The sequence below is a fragment of the Eurosta solidaginis genome, chromosome 4, assembly GCF_040869045.1.
Source record: "Eurosta solidaginis isolate ZX-2024a chromosome 4, ASM4086904v1, whole genome shotgun sequence".
NCBI lineage: Eukaryota > Metazoa > Arthropoda > Insecta > Diptera > Tephritidae > Eurosta > Eurosta solidaginis.
In genome coordinates, this window is record NC_090322.1 from 183,796,296 (window position 1) to 183,813,766 (window position 17,471).

The following is a 17,471-nucleotide window of genomic DNA, read 5'->3' on the forward strand; positions in this document are numbered from 1 at the left end:
AGAAAAGTTTCATTTGAACAGAGCTTTACAATTCTGTATTATTTCGTGATGCAAAACAAAATATTAAACAAAACTAAAACACAAAAGTAGCTTCGTAACTTTACACTTTGTATACATTGGCATTAGAAGAAAAAAAAATTTTGAAAAAATTGAAATTTGAGTAACACCAATTTTGCTGTTGTTGGTTTTGATTGATTTGAATGGCCAATGAACTGAGAAACTTACAAAAAAATACTCCAACTGCGAATTATCTTATTGCTACTCTGACTACAAAAAACATCAGACAATACTAATATTACACACTGCTTTTTTTTGTTATTGAATTGTTGTTGTGCGCAGGTTTTGTTTAATACTTTTTCATATGTTTTATATTGTTTTTGTAACTCTACTTGCCGCCAGCACAATTCAACACGCACATTAAAACGATAATTAAGCGCATTGCCTAGAGGCGCCCAACAAAGCGCGTAGATAATGCGAAAACCATAAATATGTACATATATAAGCTAAATAATAATAATAAAAGTAAGAAAGTATAAAAATAAATAAATCATAATTTTTGTTTAGTGTTTTAATGCCGCTTCGTTGAGTATTTGAATACTTAATGAAAATTATTGTAATTAATACTGTTTTAATGACTAAAATTATTTAAATTTCTTACTGCATCAACTATAGTTCATAACATAAAGACCTAGACAGATAACAGCACTTATAATAATTAGCTAAGTAGTCTGACAGATGTCTAAAAGGCAGTCCGATGTAAGCACTGGAACAACCCGGATTCATATGCGGTCAGAGATTGTCATTCCGGCAACACTTTCAAAAATAGTATACAGTATGAAGAATGTTTGGAATATTGGAATAACTAGAGTGATTATTTAGTTAATAAAAAAAAAATGGAAAAACAAATTATATAAAAATGTAGCCCAGCATTGACCGTAGGGCTTGTTTAAGAATATACAGAACAAAATCGGAGAGAATGAGAGCACATGCTCATTCTGAAGATCATTCTGAAACAGTTTGTTAATCCGGTTTAAGGTCATACCTGCTTGGGCTATAACTAAAATAAATCAGTAATAATTACACAAATTTCCTTGTGGGCTTTTTTAAATGGAGTTTCATCGTAAATTTGATTGACATGTGAATTTGAAATTGCTAAACTTAAAGAAACATAAATACATATCTAAAAAATAAATATCTTTTTAATGCGATAATTAAAGAAAATTGTACCAATTTATTGGCTCAGTTTCTAACTGGAAAATTACTAGAAAAAATAATTTTTGAAAATCTTAAATTACCGAAAAGCCCGCAATCGCATACTCAAAAGGTCACGGTAACAAGTATAATCGATCGTACGTACAGATGTGCATGGTATTTGTAACCATGGGATATAAAAGCGAAAACAAATATTGAAAAAGGTCTACAAGTTCAGAGATACTGAAATGCATATTTATATCAATTCACAGTACTTAGTTCAGTTCAACGGAAATACCTAATTATTGCACGAAATCTCATTTCCAGAGGCATGCACTCGTAATTGATTAAAAATTGATTTAACATTTTTTTGCTTTCATAATGAAAACATTATAACGTATGTTTAAATGTGTGTAAATATGAATGTACAAATGAAGGAATGTATGTTTGTACAATTTCCTGAACACTGAAAATTTCTAGAGAGGCTGCTTATTCGTTGCTTGATTTTATTCTATTTTTTTTAACGGTCCCATACCTGTATGTTTGGCGCATTTCCGGCACAGCATCATTACTTATTTTTTATATGCATACATATTTACATTAGTATATAGTTCGCAGCGTGCCCCGCCTACCATACCAAGGATCCTGGGTTTAATTCCCGGGCAAAGCATCATCAAAAATTTAGAAACTAGTTATTTCAATTAGAAAACGTTTTTCTAAGGGGGTCGCGCTCGGCAGTGATTTGACAAACACTTCGAGTGTATTTCTGCCATGAAATGCTTCTCAGCGAAAACTCATTTGAGATGCCGTTATGTGTTGGTACTGATACATACTGTGAATAATTGAGCGGTAAGCAATGAATGAATTTGATCGATTTGTGAACCCTACCGTTGAATTTGAGTGTGCACTATGGCGAAGTCAACGCAATTCGAAGCATGATCGAGTGATTTTCAGCGTTATTCGTTTGTAGTTAGAGTCAAACGCAGCTAAAGTGATGTAGTTGTGGGTTATTGAGGGCTTTTGCATGGACACTCCTTCTATGGAGAGTCTATTTTCTCTACGACACGGATAAATTAATCGAATGTAAGCTGAAGCATTCAAAAATAGACCACATCAGCACTTGTCTAAAATGGACTCTGAAGAGACCTCTATTATTAAATAAACAATAGCCATGTCCCCCTAAACTAATTCATAATTTGGTTATTCAAGCAGAGTAAAGAATATTTCTAAAGCTTAAGGTGCGTCCACACCAGTAACAAAACGTGTTACAAACAGTTATATAACCAGTGGTATGTAACTTGTTAGAAATTCAATTAAAAAAATGTTGTATAACACGATGTTGTGTAACTTTTTTTCTGTTTTTATAGCAGGTTACATGTTACCCAGAGATTGTCGGTAAAGATCAAAGGAATTAGATAACTTGGTTGTATAACAAGTTGCAATTGTTTTAAGACAATTGTTATACAACTGTGATATTTCGTTACCGGTGTGGACGTACCTTTAGAGGCTGAAAATTATTGTTGTTGTTTCTCTATTTTTTTAATATAAAATGTTCACCCTAGGAGGATAATTAAAAGTCATCCAATCTCAACGAAATCGGATCAAGAAGAAGATAGGCGATGAGTGCTTCCGCAATAGCCACGTCTTATCTCAGAACCATCCGGATTAAGATATGTGTTATTTCCTTTGCTGATATGCCAAGTGTTTACAAATCAAAAAACAGGGACATTTAAGTTGGAGTTGCGCGTATTTATTTGTTTGTATGCACTTTTAGCGGGTCTTTAAATAAATAAAGTAAAATCAAATACATAAAACAAAATAAAATAAAGTAAAGAAAAAAAGCAAAATTAATTTAATAAATTAAAAATAAATGAAATATAACAAAATATATGAAGGCCAATCCTACCAGAATATAATAAAAAAAAAAAAAAAAAAAAAATTAAAAAAAATAAAATAAAAGAAATCAAAAAAAAAAAAAAATTAAAAATAAAATAAAATAATTGAAAATAAAATAATATAAAACAAAATAAAATAAAATGAACTAAGATAAAATAAACACAAATAAAATAGAATCAAATAAATCAAAAGGTTATTAAAAAAATAAAAGAAATTAAAACAAAATAAAATAAATAAAACAATGTAAACAAGTAAAATCAAATAAAACAAAATAAAATAAAGTAAAGAAAAAAAGCAAAATTAATTTAATAAATTAAAACTAAATAAAAATGAATGAAATATAACAAAATAGAACAAGATCATTGCTACCAGAATAATAAAACAATTATAAAAAAAATAAATAAAATAATAAAAAAAAAAAATATAATAAAAGAAATAAAAAAAATTAAATAATTGAAAATAAAATAAAATAAAATAAAATGAACTAAGATAAAATAAACGCAAATATATAGAATCAAATAAATCAAAATGCTATTAAAAAAATAAAAGAAATTAAAACAAAGTAAAATAAATAAAATAATAGTAAAGAACAGTCTATCTAACCTTATATAAAACAAAATAAAATAAGATAAAACAAATGAAAGAAAATAAATTGTAATAACATAAAATAACATAGTAACAAAATAAAATTAAATAAGATGAAATAATAACAAAATAAAAAAATTAATAATATGAAAAAAAATAAATAAAATTAAAGGAAAAATAAATAAAAAAAAATAAAATTAAATAACATAAAATGAAAAAGTAAAATAAAACAAAATAATATAATAAAATAAAATGGAATAAAATAAAACTAAATCAAATGTGATTAGTTAAAATTATTTAAAATAAAACAAAATTAAAATAATAATAAAATAAAATAAAATATAGGAAAGGAAAGGAATGGAAGGGAAAGGAAAGCAAAGGTATATGTCAAATCTTTATTCAGTATGCTATGCCATCCTTAGTGCACTACGCATATGTGTATTTTTTTATTCTTATATTTCTTTTTTGTTCTTTAAGAGAATGAAAATGAGAGAAAACCATTCGTCCACGTCTCACCTACATGCATTCATATGCACCTATTTTACATAAATAAGCACATAACTAATGCATATGTGAACCACTTTTGCTTACTAAACTGGAATTTCTAGTTTATAAGGGAAACAATACTTTAGTTAATCGTTTATGATATCAATTTTTTATGGGAGAGTTATCGAAGTCAACTTAATAAAGTATTTTTTATTTGCATGTGTACAAATTTATGCATGGAAAAAAGTTGTGTAGAAATCATTATAATTGCAAATAAGAATGTTGTTATTTATGATTTTTTTTTTTGCATAGACTGTAATTAGTACACCAGGTGTAGTTGAATATACACACCGGGTCAGCTATGAGCTACTTATTAATATTTATTACATGTATTTAACATACAAAAATGTGCTTATGTAAATATTTAAAAAAGGTTTTGAAAATCATGTGAAGGTATTCTGATTATGTAAATGCAAAATAATTCAATATTTGCTAAGTATTGTGTCCTAACGTTGGCCTTGAGGTCATCCCCAGGGCAAGTAAAACTAATAACCATGACGTTGACCGGAACTCCTTCCAAATTATAAACATACATAACTGATAATTTCTCAGTACTTTCAAAAGCTCTTTGTTCGTTGTGACTTCTCATCAATAACTTTATTTTGTTCCACAGCTTAATTAAGGTCTCTTTCATTGTACGCCTGCGCATAACCATCTTAAGTCGCAACTCAATTCTTAAACACAATAAATTTAAAATAATGTCAGTGAACCAAAACCCAACGAAAATCACTAAATACACCGAAAAACACATGTTTCGATCGCACTTCAGTTGCTACCAACAAATTGAATACCAAATAGCAATACGACAACTAAATGACATTATAATTTGTTACCATTTATCTATTGGTTCTATTTATTGTAATTTATTTGAATTGTTTTTTTTTATCATTATTTATTTGCAGTGGCTTGAACATTTTGTAGCTATTTAGATATACTAAATTAAAAGTAAAAACAAAATTGGACAATGAAGACAAATAAATAAAATTAAGTATGTTAATGAAACCACACAAAAACATAGAGAAAATCACATTTAATTTGCTTGGTTGTTGATTGGTCTGATGTTAATTAAAAAAAAATAAAATAAACCGGAAATTTTAAGTTCATGAGGCAACCACTGGGTGTGTGGCAGAACTAGAAATTTAGAAACAACAACAAATATTTAGGTGTGTAGGTAATAAACAGGTACTCAAAAGTACGTATCTACATAAGTGAAGAGTACGAGGGGTGGTCGATAAGCGCGTAAACTAAGAAACTTAGTGATAGCGAAAAACAGAGAGTTAATTTCATGCGCAAAGCCTATATTGAAAGTAAAATTTGAAAAATATTTGGAATGGATCATCACTTTATTTTGGCAACGGAAAAAGCAAACCGTTGCAGTTGCAATTGACTGCGTCATCTACTTCTACCTAGTCTGCCACACGATCGATCTCGCTAGCAGCTTTCTAGATCATCTACAATTACTTAGCAGCCAGAGTAATAAGTATTTATTTACTCAGATGGTCGGAATAGCCATTAATGGTGGTATTTTTCCGAAACGAACCGTAAAAAAAATATTTGGCAAAGAATCATTAACATCGATAAAACTCCCCAAAACCATCTGCTCCTCATCGCCGTAAAAAGAAGAAGATTGGTTTTTGGGTTCATAAATCATTTATATCATCACAGCTTAATATTCTTTTAACTAGAGCCGTGAGATAGCGAGATTGCGAACGGAGCGTTAATACTATCATCAGACAGTCAGAAGGATTTCTTAAAAGCTGACCCAAGCCCACCAATATTGGCCAAAACTCGAACACATTTTTGTATGAGCTGGTTGTACTTTAGTTTGAAAGTTTAGATCGAACCCGTCGGATGAGTCGCAAATGAGCATGGGATTATAGCCAATTTTTTATCTCTTTATATGTGTTGAACTGTTTCCTTTTGTTTAAGCATGTGCTTTGAAGAGACTAATTTATGTTTAAGCTGTCGGGAAGATTTTCTTTGTACTCGGACGTTTCCTCTTTTGCGCATACGGGTACAGCATATTTTTAATTTTCAGCAATCCAGACTAGACAGACTATTCTGTGTCAGGAACTGTCCTCTGTGCAAGCTTCAGAATATTCCTCCCCTTGACAGGGGAGAAGGAAAAGAAAATAGGAGGGCACTGGACTCATTGGCTGGTTCACAGATCGGTCGAAGTTGAACGGGAAGGTTGAAAGAGGGGTTTTCTGTGGGGAGCTCGTTGTGAGCCGCAAGTTTAAATTGCCAGATCTTCAATTGGAGATTGTCGTAATTAAGGAGCTGTCCACTGATCTACAGTTAGAAAATTCGACATCAAGTCCGATAGCCAAGCGGCTATTAAAGCCCTAAGTTCAATTGTGGTACGATCGAGGGTGGAATGGGAATATCTGACCTCGCTTGCGGTTACGTCGAACTATTTTAACATTTAATGCATCTGGGTCTAGGGCCGTAGTAATATACTTGGCAACGCATGGGTACAACTGAATCGAATTTAGATGGCTGTGCTCAGTTACGCTACAGGTATGCTATAAGTTAGCTAAGCAAATGCTGGGCGTATACTACCTCTTGTAGGATAGGGATATACTTTTGGCCGGAAGTGGATAGCAAGAGCAAGCGGTTTGCTGAAATTATTGGGTTGACCAAAGTTCAATGGTGATTGGAGTTTTGGTTGTCTCTGTCTAATGGGAGTTTATGCGGTACGTCTCAACGTACTGAAGACTCGTGCGCAAGCTGTATGGAGTATGACGGCGTACAATGATCAAAGCACTTCATGACTGCCCAGCTTTTTTTTTTTTTTTTTTTTTTTTTTTTAATGGACGTTGTGGCAGCGCGCTGCCCTCAAGTGGCCCAATGAAACCAGGCTAATCCTGTTCACGCGATCGATTTATATATATATATAATAACTTTTTTTTTTTTTTTTTTATTTTGCCGAGTCTTCGATGGGCAGCGGTTTGTCAAGCGTCACGATCTGAGACTGCTCAGCTACAGAAGAAATTTCATCAGCCAAGCGTAATACTTAAAGAGAACAGAAGCAAACGTATTATACATTAATTTAGAGAGGTGAGAACAATCTTTTTTATAGAAAAAAGGGAGTCCGAGCTATCAAATGTGTTTGAGTGAGAGTTATAATCTTGGCATAAACGCCGAAAAGGTTCATTTTGTTCGAAATTCGTTCTACATTGTTTCAGCAGAAGAGGTTTGAAGTGTCTCGATGTCCGAGAGGGAACGCAAAAGTTCACTTCATTCAGAAGGAATGGGCTCGAAATTGATCCATTTAAAAGTTTTGTCATAAATATCACACCAAGCATTTCCCTTCGACTAGCAAGAGTTGGAAGATTGATAAGCTTTAATCGATTAGTATAAGGTGGAAGATTAGTTAAAGAGTCCCATTGGAAATTTCTTAAGGCAAATAGTAAAAATTGTTTTTGTATTGATTCGAGACTGTCTGCATGGACTTGATAACGCGGATTCCAAATTATCGAGCCGTATTCTAATATTGGCCTAACTAATGTTGTAAAAAGTGCTTTAGTTATGTAAGGGTCGTTAAATTCTTTTGACCACCGTTTAACAAATGCAAAAACACCTTTGCCTTTATTCACTGTAGCATTAATATGAAGATTGAAACTAAGTTTGGAATCCATCATGACTCCCAAGTCAATAAAATTATTTACAGTTTCTAGACTATAGTTGTTAATTGTATATGAAGCTGGTGGCGAAACTCTCCGAGAAAAACACATGAATTTACATTTTTTGAGATTGAGCGGCATATAATTTACATTGCACCAGGTAACCAAGTGATTTAAATCCATTTGAAGCAAGGAATGTTCCTCAACCGAGGCACATGATTTGAAAAGTTTTACATCGTCTGCGTACATCAAGATTTTTGAGTATTTAATTGTACCAGATATATCGTTTATGAACAACAAGAACAGAATCGGACCAAGGTGGCTGCCCTGAGGAACACCAGAAGAAACATTGATGACCCCAGAAAGTGTATTTTTAAAGATTACTTTTTGCGTACGATAACCAAGATACGAAGAAATCCAACATATAAGACGGGGTTGAAAACCGAGTTGACTGAGCTTATGAATAAGTAATGGGTGTGATACTTTGTCGAAAGCTTTACTGAAATCGGTGTAAATTACATCAGTGTGAAGGCCTTTTCTAAATCCATTAGAAACGTGGGTGGTAAATTCTAGTAAATTGGTGATAGGTGATTTGCCCTTACAGAACCCATGCTGCGAGCTTGCAATTATGGGGGAAATAGGGAATGTTAGGTGGTGGGTAACAATAGCCTCAAATAACTTTGGGATAGCGGATAACTTTGCTATGCCCCGGTAGTTTTCTATTGAAGACCTGCTTCCATTTTTATGAAGCGGAATAAGAAAAGATTCCTTCCATATTGTTGGGAAAACGCCATAAATTAAAGATAAATTAAATAAATCTGTTAGCGGCTGATAGATGTTTGCGGCACATTTTTTAAGAAAGTGTGTCGGGATCCTGTCGGGGCCGTATGAATATGATACTTTTAAAGTTTTTAAATAAGATAATACATCTTCTGAAGATATAAATGGAGCTCTGATTGAATAACATGAATCAATATGGTATGGGTATTCATTAGGTGGAACGTTGGTCTCAATAGAGTAATTTGATTTGAAAAATTCCGCAAAGAAGTCGGCGATCTCTTGATCATCGCTGGAAATATTATCTTGGAATTTCATGGATGATGGAAACCCTTTCACCCTGCGTTTAGAGTTTACGAATCCGTAAAATGCCTTCGGGTTGCAAGTTATATTTCTTTTCATTTTACAAAGATAAGCTTTGTAACACTTTTTGTTCAATTGAAAATACTTGCAGCGTAGAATCGAGTACTGTAAGTAATGGTTATGTAAACCCGTCTTTTTGAACAACTTGAAAGATCGAGACTTTTTTTCTTTAAAATTTTCAGCTCTTTAGTGAACCATACTTGGCTTGTATCGGAATGTACACAAATCCGCTTAGGTACGTATTTTTCAAAAAGACAGTAAATGGTATTGTAAAAGTGAGAAACGCTTTGCTCCACATCAGCATTAAATGTTGGCCACACTATTCGAGATAGATCACGATTTAATTTTTTAAAATTGGCCTTCGCAAAGTCGAAGCGATAACTGGAGTCGTATCGTTTATTTCCGCTGTTACAAGCATAATTTACAACTTCGTAAACTATTTTGAGGGAAGGGTGGTAAGCATCTTCAGGTTCAATAATGGGTTCGCATCGACTAATGGAATATTTAGATTCATCATCCACAAAGGCTAAATCCAACACTCTTCCGAATTTATTCGATTGGATGTTGATTTGTTGAAGGCACAGCTCAGACATTCCGTCTAGAAATTCATTGTTGGAAGACTTTGACGAAACTGGTACGATATTAAAGTCAGAGATGCACCATGATATGTGTGGCATATTGAAGTCACCCAAGACAATAATGGAATCGGAAGGCTTTAGCATCGAATTAACAGTTCTTAGCAAGGAAATGTGATTCATATAAACGGACAGTTCAGAAGATGGCGGGATATAACAGATGGCCAAATAAATGTGGATATTTGCTAGTTGTGTGCGTATGCACAAGAACTCAGTTGTATCGGTGGCGGTTACGCAAATCTCTTCAGATGGTATTGAAGAGTGTACAGCAAGCAGAACCCCACCTCCAACCCTGTTCAGGCGGTCATTTCGATATATCTGGTAGTCATTACAGAGGATCTCTGAGTTAAAAACATGAGGTTTCAGCCAGGTTTCGGTTAAAGCAATTATATCGTAGCTTGAGTTAAATGATTTTAAAAACAGTTCTGTTAACTTGGTGTTTAAGCCTCTAACATTTTGGTAAAGTATATCTAAAGCAGATTTTTCGTTCAGTTTTTTGACTCAGTGTTATTAACAGGGATCTTTGCCAAGTTTGGAACACTCTTATTCCGCCTATATTCAAATTCCCGCACAAGTGCCCCAGAGGGCCAAAAATCGTTACTCAAGATAGTGTCAAAATGGTCAATAGGTACATCTAATCTAAAGGAAGATACGTTTCTTTCATAACTAAAATTAAATTTCCGAATTGTTACGTCATGGGTTTTCCTTTTTGAGAAGATATACGATTTCAGATCCTCCTCAGTAGTATCCCTGTCGAATCTTGACACGAATATCGATTTTTTAGGAGGGACTACAACCAACTTCCTAGTTCCAGGCTCAGTCGCCTGAGAACGGTTTGCAGGTTCAATATTTTTTCTAGCTGCTAGTTTTGTTGGAGGTGCCTTTGATGTTGAAGGTTCTACTGTAAGAGGACTTGGAGATGCTAAGTTTATTAATTCTATCGTGCTAGGTGTAGGAACGATTGGGTTCTGGATGTTTTGAACGGGGTCTAGGGTCAATACGCCAGCCGAGACATCAGTTCGTTTTCGTTTGCTGTCACGACTGTCGCTGTTAGCATTAGCAGCTGAATCGGTAATACATTTGAAAGTTTTAAACAAGTTTTCATAATACTTGAATTTATCCCCTAATGTAGAAAGTTCCTTACCGATTTCGGAGAATGCGTTTCGGGTATGTTTGAAAAGCTTAAAAAGATCCACTTCGGTGGATCTGCATTTCAAGCACGACCAACGCACACCCTTGTTATCGTTGATCGCATCACACACCCTTGCTGTTAAACTAGCGCACTTCATATGAGCAAGCTCATCACAAAGCCAGCACGACACGAAACGCTCGGTATCACCTTTCAATTGGCAGTTAACAAAATTGCAAGACATTATAAGTTAAAGTAAAATTGATTAAACAGACGGAGGCAGTGAAAATAGTTTGGAGATCACAGTAAGAAAATCACTGTTTGAGCAGTTTGAAGATCACTGTATGTGCAGTTTAAGATCGCTATTAACTGACGCTTAACAACACACAATGCAAACAGCTGTGGCAGTGAAAAGAAAATGAAGTAAATGTGCACGAGCAAATAACAATTGAAAACTGAAAATATGTAAATGCCAATCAAATGCAACAACAAATATGCAAAGTGACTCGGCAAATATGTATGTATGTATGGATATACACACTTTATCAATTATTTTTAAGATACAATTTATTTTAGTAAAGAAAAGCAGAACTTTAAATTGCGAATGCAGTACACAACTTGTTTACACTTATTTTTAGCACAATAATTATTTAAACAAACAAATTTATTTATTTAAGACAAAATAAGGCACAGTAGAAATCAAAACACAACTTCACAGCTGACGTTCGCACTTTCATTTTGCTAGAACAATGTGGAAGTATCTCAGTTTGGGCTCACTAAGATGGCCGAAGGGCTTATCCAGGTCTTATTCGAAACTATATCGCACGCAACGTGTATCTAAATCACCATTATATTCTGTTGTATCATAACGAACCTTCAGGTGAGCTTCCCTTGCTGTGACAGCTATCACTCAACCTAACCTAGCCTTGAAATTGTAGAAAAAAAAAACAATACTTATGCGACAACAGGCACTAGTATTTGGGTCATTTGTCTTCAATGTTTCCTTTAATTTAATTATTATAGTTTGTTTTTAATTTTGTTTTACTGTTTCCCTTTTTTTATAAATTTTATCAAGACTGAGTAATCCCAATTATATCCATAAGGAACAAGTGGGGATCAACTATAGCCCGTTGTAAGCAGAATGGATTAACCACGTTCTTAAGTTGTCTTAAGAGTCGAACGATTTTTTGTAGTGATGTCCGACGACCAAACTGAAAACCACTATCAAAACCTTGGATAGAATCAAAAAAATATTCGAATGGAAAGGGATACTGCTGTGGAAGCAATTGCGAAGTGGAATCGACTGTCAGTATTAAAATGGTGCGTTTATCGCTCGTCCCTCTTATATAACAAGCATTTTTCCTAGCAATGTGTGACTCAGCTCGTGTCCAATAGAAGGCACCCACTGCTCCATAAAACACACGAAGTAAACAATGCGCATGCGCTTTGAACTAGAGACTACATTTTTGCCGCTTAGCCAATCAGCGCCGCTTTTGTGTCGGCACAATTCTCATATCTATGCAAAGAAATAATCGCTAGTTTTTTTTAAACATCTTTGTACAAATTATTTGAAATAAATTCAATTTTGAATTGCAAATATATTAAATGCTACTCATCGATTAATCTTAATCGTTTTTATATTTTAACCATGCAAGATCAATCTCATTATTTATGGCGCAGAGATAATTTCTTAGTGAGATTATGTGGTGACATATGAATTGATTTTTGCCTTTGTTTAGCAACAATAGAAAATCAAGAAAATAGTTGAACAGCATAAATTAGATTTAAAAAAAGCTTAAGCGAGGGCAGTACATAGCATGATTTGAATGTTGACGATGAGAACAAGATCGGCCGGCCGCTTTTTATAGGGCGGTTGTTACATGGAAGATTGTGTGATCTCTGCATTACATAATGTGCGTCGTTCTGGTTTTCTGACTGAGCTATAAAAGTTGAGCTAGCTATAGAGGTTTTTAAAATACCATTGATTTAAGAAAATAATTTTATCCTCTAAAGTGAGCCTAGGCTACTGAAAGGTAGAGCTATAGACATAAAAAAACTTTATTTCGATACTAAAGGTATCAAGTAGTACACAGAAACCCCTTATTTATCGTTGCTTTGATGTCATCGGTTTGGTAATATATGCGTAAATCACTTGATTCTGCTGTGCAGTGCTCTTGCGGACTATACATTTTTGGTTTAGCATTGGAAGCAGCAACATCGGGGCTCATATCACATTCTTTGTAATCGCTTTATAGTATGTTATGGCAATCGCTTTATAGTATTTACAAAGCCGATTTTGTTAATAATTTGGAAACATTTTTTGTCCCTTTGTCATCTTTTTCTACTCTTCTCCTCCCCTGGCCAAATTGAATTGATTTGCTGGTAATTTGTGATTTATTCGAAGATTACGTTTGTAGTTTTATAAATTATCAATCTCTAATCGACATTTTGTAAAATAAAAATTTAAATTGACTTAAATATACTTGCAATAAATTTTCACACACACAATTCCAATATCGACAGCTGAGGCTAGCAAATCACTCGATTTCCAAAAATATTTCTTTTTTTATTGCCATAACTATGGAGCCTTTTAACTAAGCTTAGTATCTTGAAAAATTGCTCTACTTACTTGTATGAGCCATGCGTATTTGTACACGTCCCACCATGCTTGCATGGATTTGCTTCACACTCGATAACATCTTCGGCGCATGTTTGTCCCTTGAAACCTTTCGGGCATATACATTTAAAGCTATTGCCACCCGCTACTGAGGTACAGGTGCCGCCATTGTGACATGGTGATGTGGCACAAAGATTTTGCGTTTCACAAAAATCACCTGGAAATTAAGGAAGGTAATATATAGAATCTAGTAAGCTATTCGATAAAAAAAAACCGAAAGCTTGCAACATTTTTTCAAAAGTTATCGAATTTTTTTATTCAATCGACAACTTTCGAAACTACTGATAAATCTATGTTTAAATTAGTAGTTACTGAAGCTTATGATATTTTCGCAGCTACCGATATCTTTAAATATATCGATATTATACAAAAAATTATCAATACTTTAGTTATATCGATATTTTTTTATGTATATCGATAATTTTGCTGGAAAAGTACGTGATTTTATAAACTACTCGACCTAAAGATTCTCTCGCCTAGCATGATAAGGCAAATTAAAATTGCCAGCTGGTTCCGAGTATATCAATTTTCGAAACAGGGAAACTTCCAGGAAATTAAAAATATGGTTAATGATTTGCTAGATCTTTACTCAAACGTTTAGATTTGAAATTTAAAAGACATTAACAAGAAATCAAATTTTCTCTCCTCATTATCTTTCCCTTCTTAACTACACTCAAGCTGTTGTGGACTTGGGAGCCCGAGAGTAATGATTTGGCCACATGAGACGCATCTTCCAAATTCCTCCAAAATTAATAAAACTCTGATAACTTATCCACAACTTTTCGAAAACACATCGACATTTTCCCGATAACACGCCGATAACAAGTTGGAAACACTCCGGAACAAATCGATAACATTCTGATACCATTTCGATATATTATCGACAACTTTAGGATCAATAAATCAATAACTTTTTCAAAAAAAATCGATAAAACGTCGATAACAAATTGACAAGTATCCGATAACAAATCCATAACATTTTGGTAAGAAATTGATAACTTTTTGAAAACTTTTCGGTGAATAGTCGAATGCTTTTCTATAACAAATTTTCCTTGATAACCTTGTTATTGATGACAAATATATAACACTTCGAGAACAAATCGTTAATTCAATTATACCTCGTCGACAACACTCCTAAAACAAACCGATAATTCGTCGGCAAATTTTAAAAAAGCTAAGCGGAACTCTAGTGAAGCCAAAACTGGATTTACTTAAGATGTCAACAAGATGCTTACTAGGCCAGGAAGTTCTTGCAGAGCTGCCAAAAAATTGGACATCTCAGTATACATATGTTATGGCTGTCGACGTTTCTTCGGGATATGCTTCTACCAATCTGTAATTTATTTTGACAACTGTAACCTGTAGAGCGCCATAAACAGAGCAGAAGTATGATATGTAGCAGGAGAAGAACGTGATACCTCGCGTGAGTGAGATACGAGACACTCTGGCTAAAGGTATTGAAATAAGCTTAACTCATACCTATCGAAACTGAAGTTCTGTTTTGAGACATATGAGGTAAATATAATTTAATTTTCACCATGGTAAAATAATTTTCCACCATAGAAGTTTAATTCCGACTCACACAGTTTGGGCCTTAATGTACATACGTACGTCTCTAATATGGAAAGCCACAACACGATACAAACCATGTATTCTAACAACAATCGCACTATGGTCAAACCCTGGAAACTGGACTTCTTGATCTTAACAACATTTATAGACCGTGTTATGACATCTGAAATTCTAAAGCTAACTAGCGCTCTCATGAAGAGTTGCATCCTTCTCGGACTCCCACAGATCTAAATTTCAATGTTTTATACAGAATGCGACTTTACACTGGGAAATTAGAAAGTGCAGTCAAATTTACCTTTTCCCACCTACGCGTTTCGATATTTTGAAGTCTTCTTCAGGGATTCTGATAATTTGATTAACACTGCAGTATTTCAGTTTTGATATGTTATTTAATTTGCAGTTTTCGGTAACTTTCAGTTAATTTTCGAACTATGAATCTCTTCAAGAAATAACAATCTCTTTACTTACCTGAATACCCATTCATGCAGGAGCATGTATATTTTTCCAGCGTTTTCAGATTACACGATCCACCATTGCGGCATGGCGACGAGTCGCAAGCATTCGGCACACGTATCTCGCAAAGAGATTCGGTAAAGCCAAGCGGACATATACAAGAAATGCCGAGACGATCATTCCGATATGAAGGTTGACAAGTGCCACCATTTTGACAACGCAGCAAACCGGTAAAACAAGGATTGTGATGTTCACAATAATCGCCGACGAAACGTGAACTGCAACTATAAACAAAAAGAGAGAATAAACATTTTAGTAAATGAGGAATGACATACGGATTGTTTGAAATATAATAGGAAAGAATATATACATACATAAATAAAATTTCAAATCTTTTGACAATTTTATAATGAATATAGAGAGCTCAGTTTGTTTTCTCAAACTTACTTTCAAATTAGTCAAAACGGCTAAATTTGCTACACAAAAGCAAGCCATACAGAATTATCAGCTCTTGACAAAAACCTTCACTTCTTTTATTAAAACTTTAAATGCTTTGTAGAACCCTTTCTCTTTTTCAAAAAATTAATTGTTTTCTTTCTGTAATCCTTGCAACAGCTGCCATAATTTCAAATCTTTAAATAATTAATGATGCAAGTTGTTAAGTATTTTGTCATTTCCTGTTTTGCCACTCAGTGCAAGAAGAAGAATGCATTTGAAGGCTAAAGCAATAAACACATAAATTCCGTGACCAACGAAATCAAGGAGTGAGAAAAAACGAAAACGATGTATGATGTTTAATGCAATAAAATTACGACAGAGATTATCGTTGCGATTCTTCTTTGGGATTATTCTACTATGCGTAAAAAATAACTGAACTGCAACTAAATAAGAATAAAAAATGAAACAGCGGGAGACCAAGACAACAACTATTACACTTGAAAAAAAAAATAAAAATAAAAAAGCAACAAAAAGAAAAGCTTTCAATATGAAATAAACAAAGAGCGGAATACCGACGCCCTTTTGCTATGGCAAGTTACGGTGGGCAACCAACGGTTAACCTCATTGTTGCCAATTCACTTTTATTCTATTTTAATTTACTCTATTTTGTTTTATTTTATTTAAATTTTTTTTGTTTTAATTCTGTTTATTTCATTTTATTTTATTTTCCTTAAAATTAAATAAATTTTTTTTTCGAGTTCTTAATTTTTAAAATTTATTATATTTCATTTTGTTTTATTTAATTCAATTTTATTTTGTTTTGTCTTATTTAGTTTTTTTTAATATTTTTTTATTTTATTTTGTTTTTACTTTATTTTAATTCTTTTTGTTTTATTATGTATTATTTCATTTTATTTTTTATGTTAGTTATTATTTTTTCTTTAATTTAATTTTTATTTTACTTAAATTTTTTATTTTATTTTATGTTTTAATTTTGTTATTTTATTTTATTTTCCCTAATTTTGTTTTATTTTGCTTTTTTTATTTTATAATATTTAATTTATTTAAGTTTAATTTTATTTTATTTCATTTCCTTGATTTATTTTGTTTTGCTTTTCTTTATTTCAATTTGTTTTAAATTTTATTTTAATTTGTTTTATTTAATGTGATTTCTTATCATTATACACAGTTGAGAAGAGCTCACAGAGTATATTAACTTTGATTGGATAACGGTTGGTTGTACAGGTATAAAGGAATCGAGATAGATATAGACTTCCATGTATCAAAATCATCAGTATCGAAAAAAAATTTGATTGAGCCATGTCCGTCCGTCCGTCCGTCTGTCCGTTAACACGATAACTTGAGTAAATTTTGAGGTATCTTGATGAAATTTGGTATGTAGGTTCCTGAGCACTCATCTCAGATCGCTATTTAAAATGAACAATATCGGACTAAAACCACGCCCACTTTTTCCATATCGAAAATTTCGAAAAACCGAAAAAGTACGATAATTCATTACCAAAGACGAATAAAGTGATGAAACTTGGTAGGTGAGTTGAACTTATGACGCAGAATAGCAAAAT

General features: G+C 32.9%; 1 protein-coding gene across 1 annotated transcript in view; it reads right to left on the bottom strand.

The window, feature by feature from the left end:
• The window catches only part of N (neurogenic locus Notch protein), a 328,538-nt gene that overhangs the window by 114,161 nt on the left and 196,906 nt on the right, over nucleotides 1-17,471 (bottom strand). Inside the window, exons 3-4 of the mRNA XM_067784145.1 lie at nucleotides 15,466-15,734; nucleotides 13,378-13,582 (exon numbers count right to left, since the gene is read on the bottom strand). Of these exons, the coding sequence (XP_067640246.1) occupies nucleotides 13,378-13,582; nucleotides 15,466-15,734 (474 nt within the window). The remainder of the gene's footprint in view (nucleotides 1-13,377; nucleotides 13,583-15,465; nucleotides 15,735-17,471) is intronic.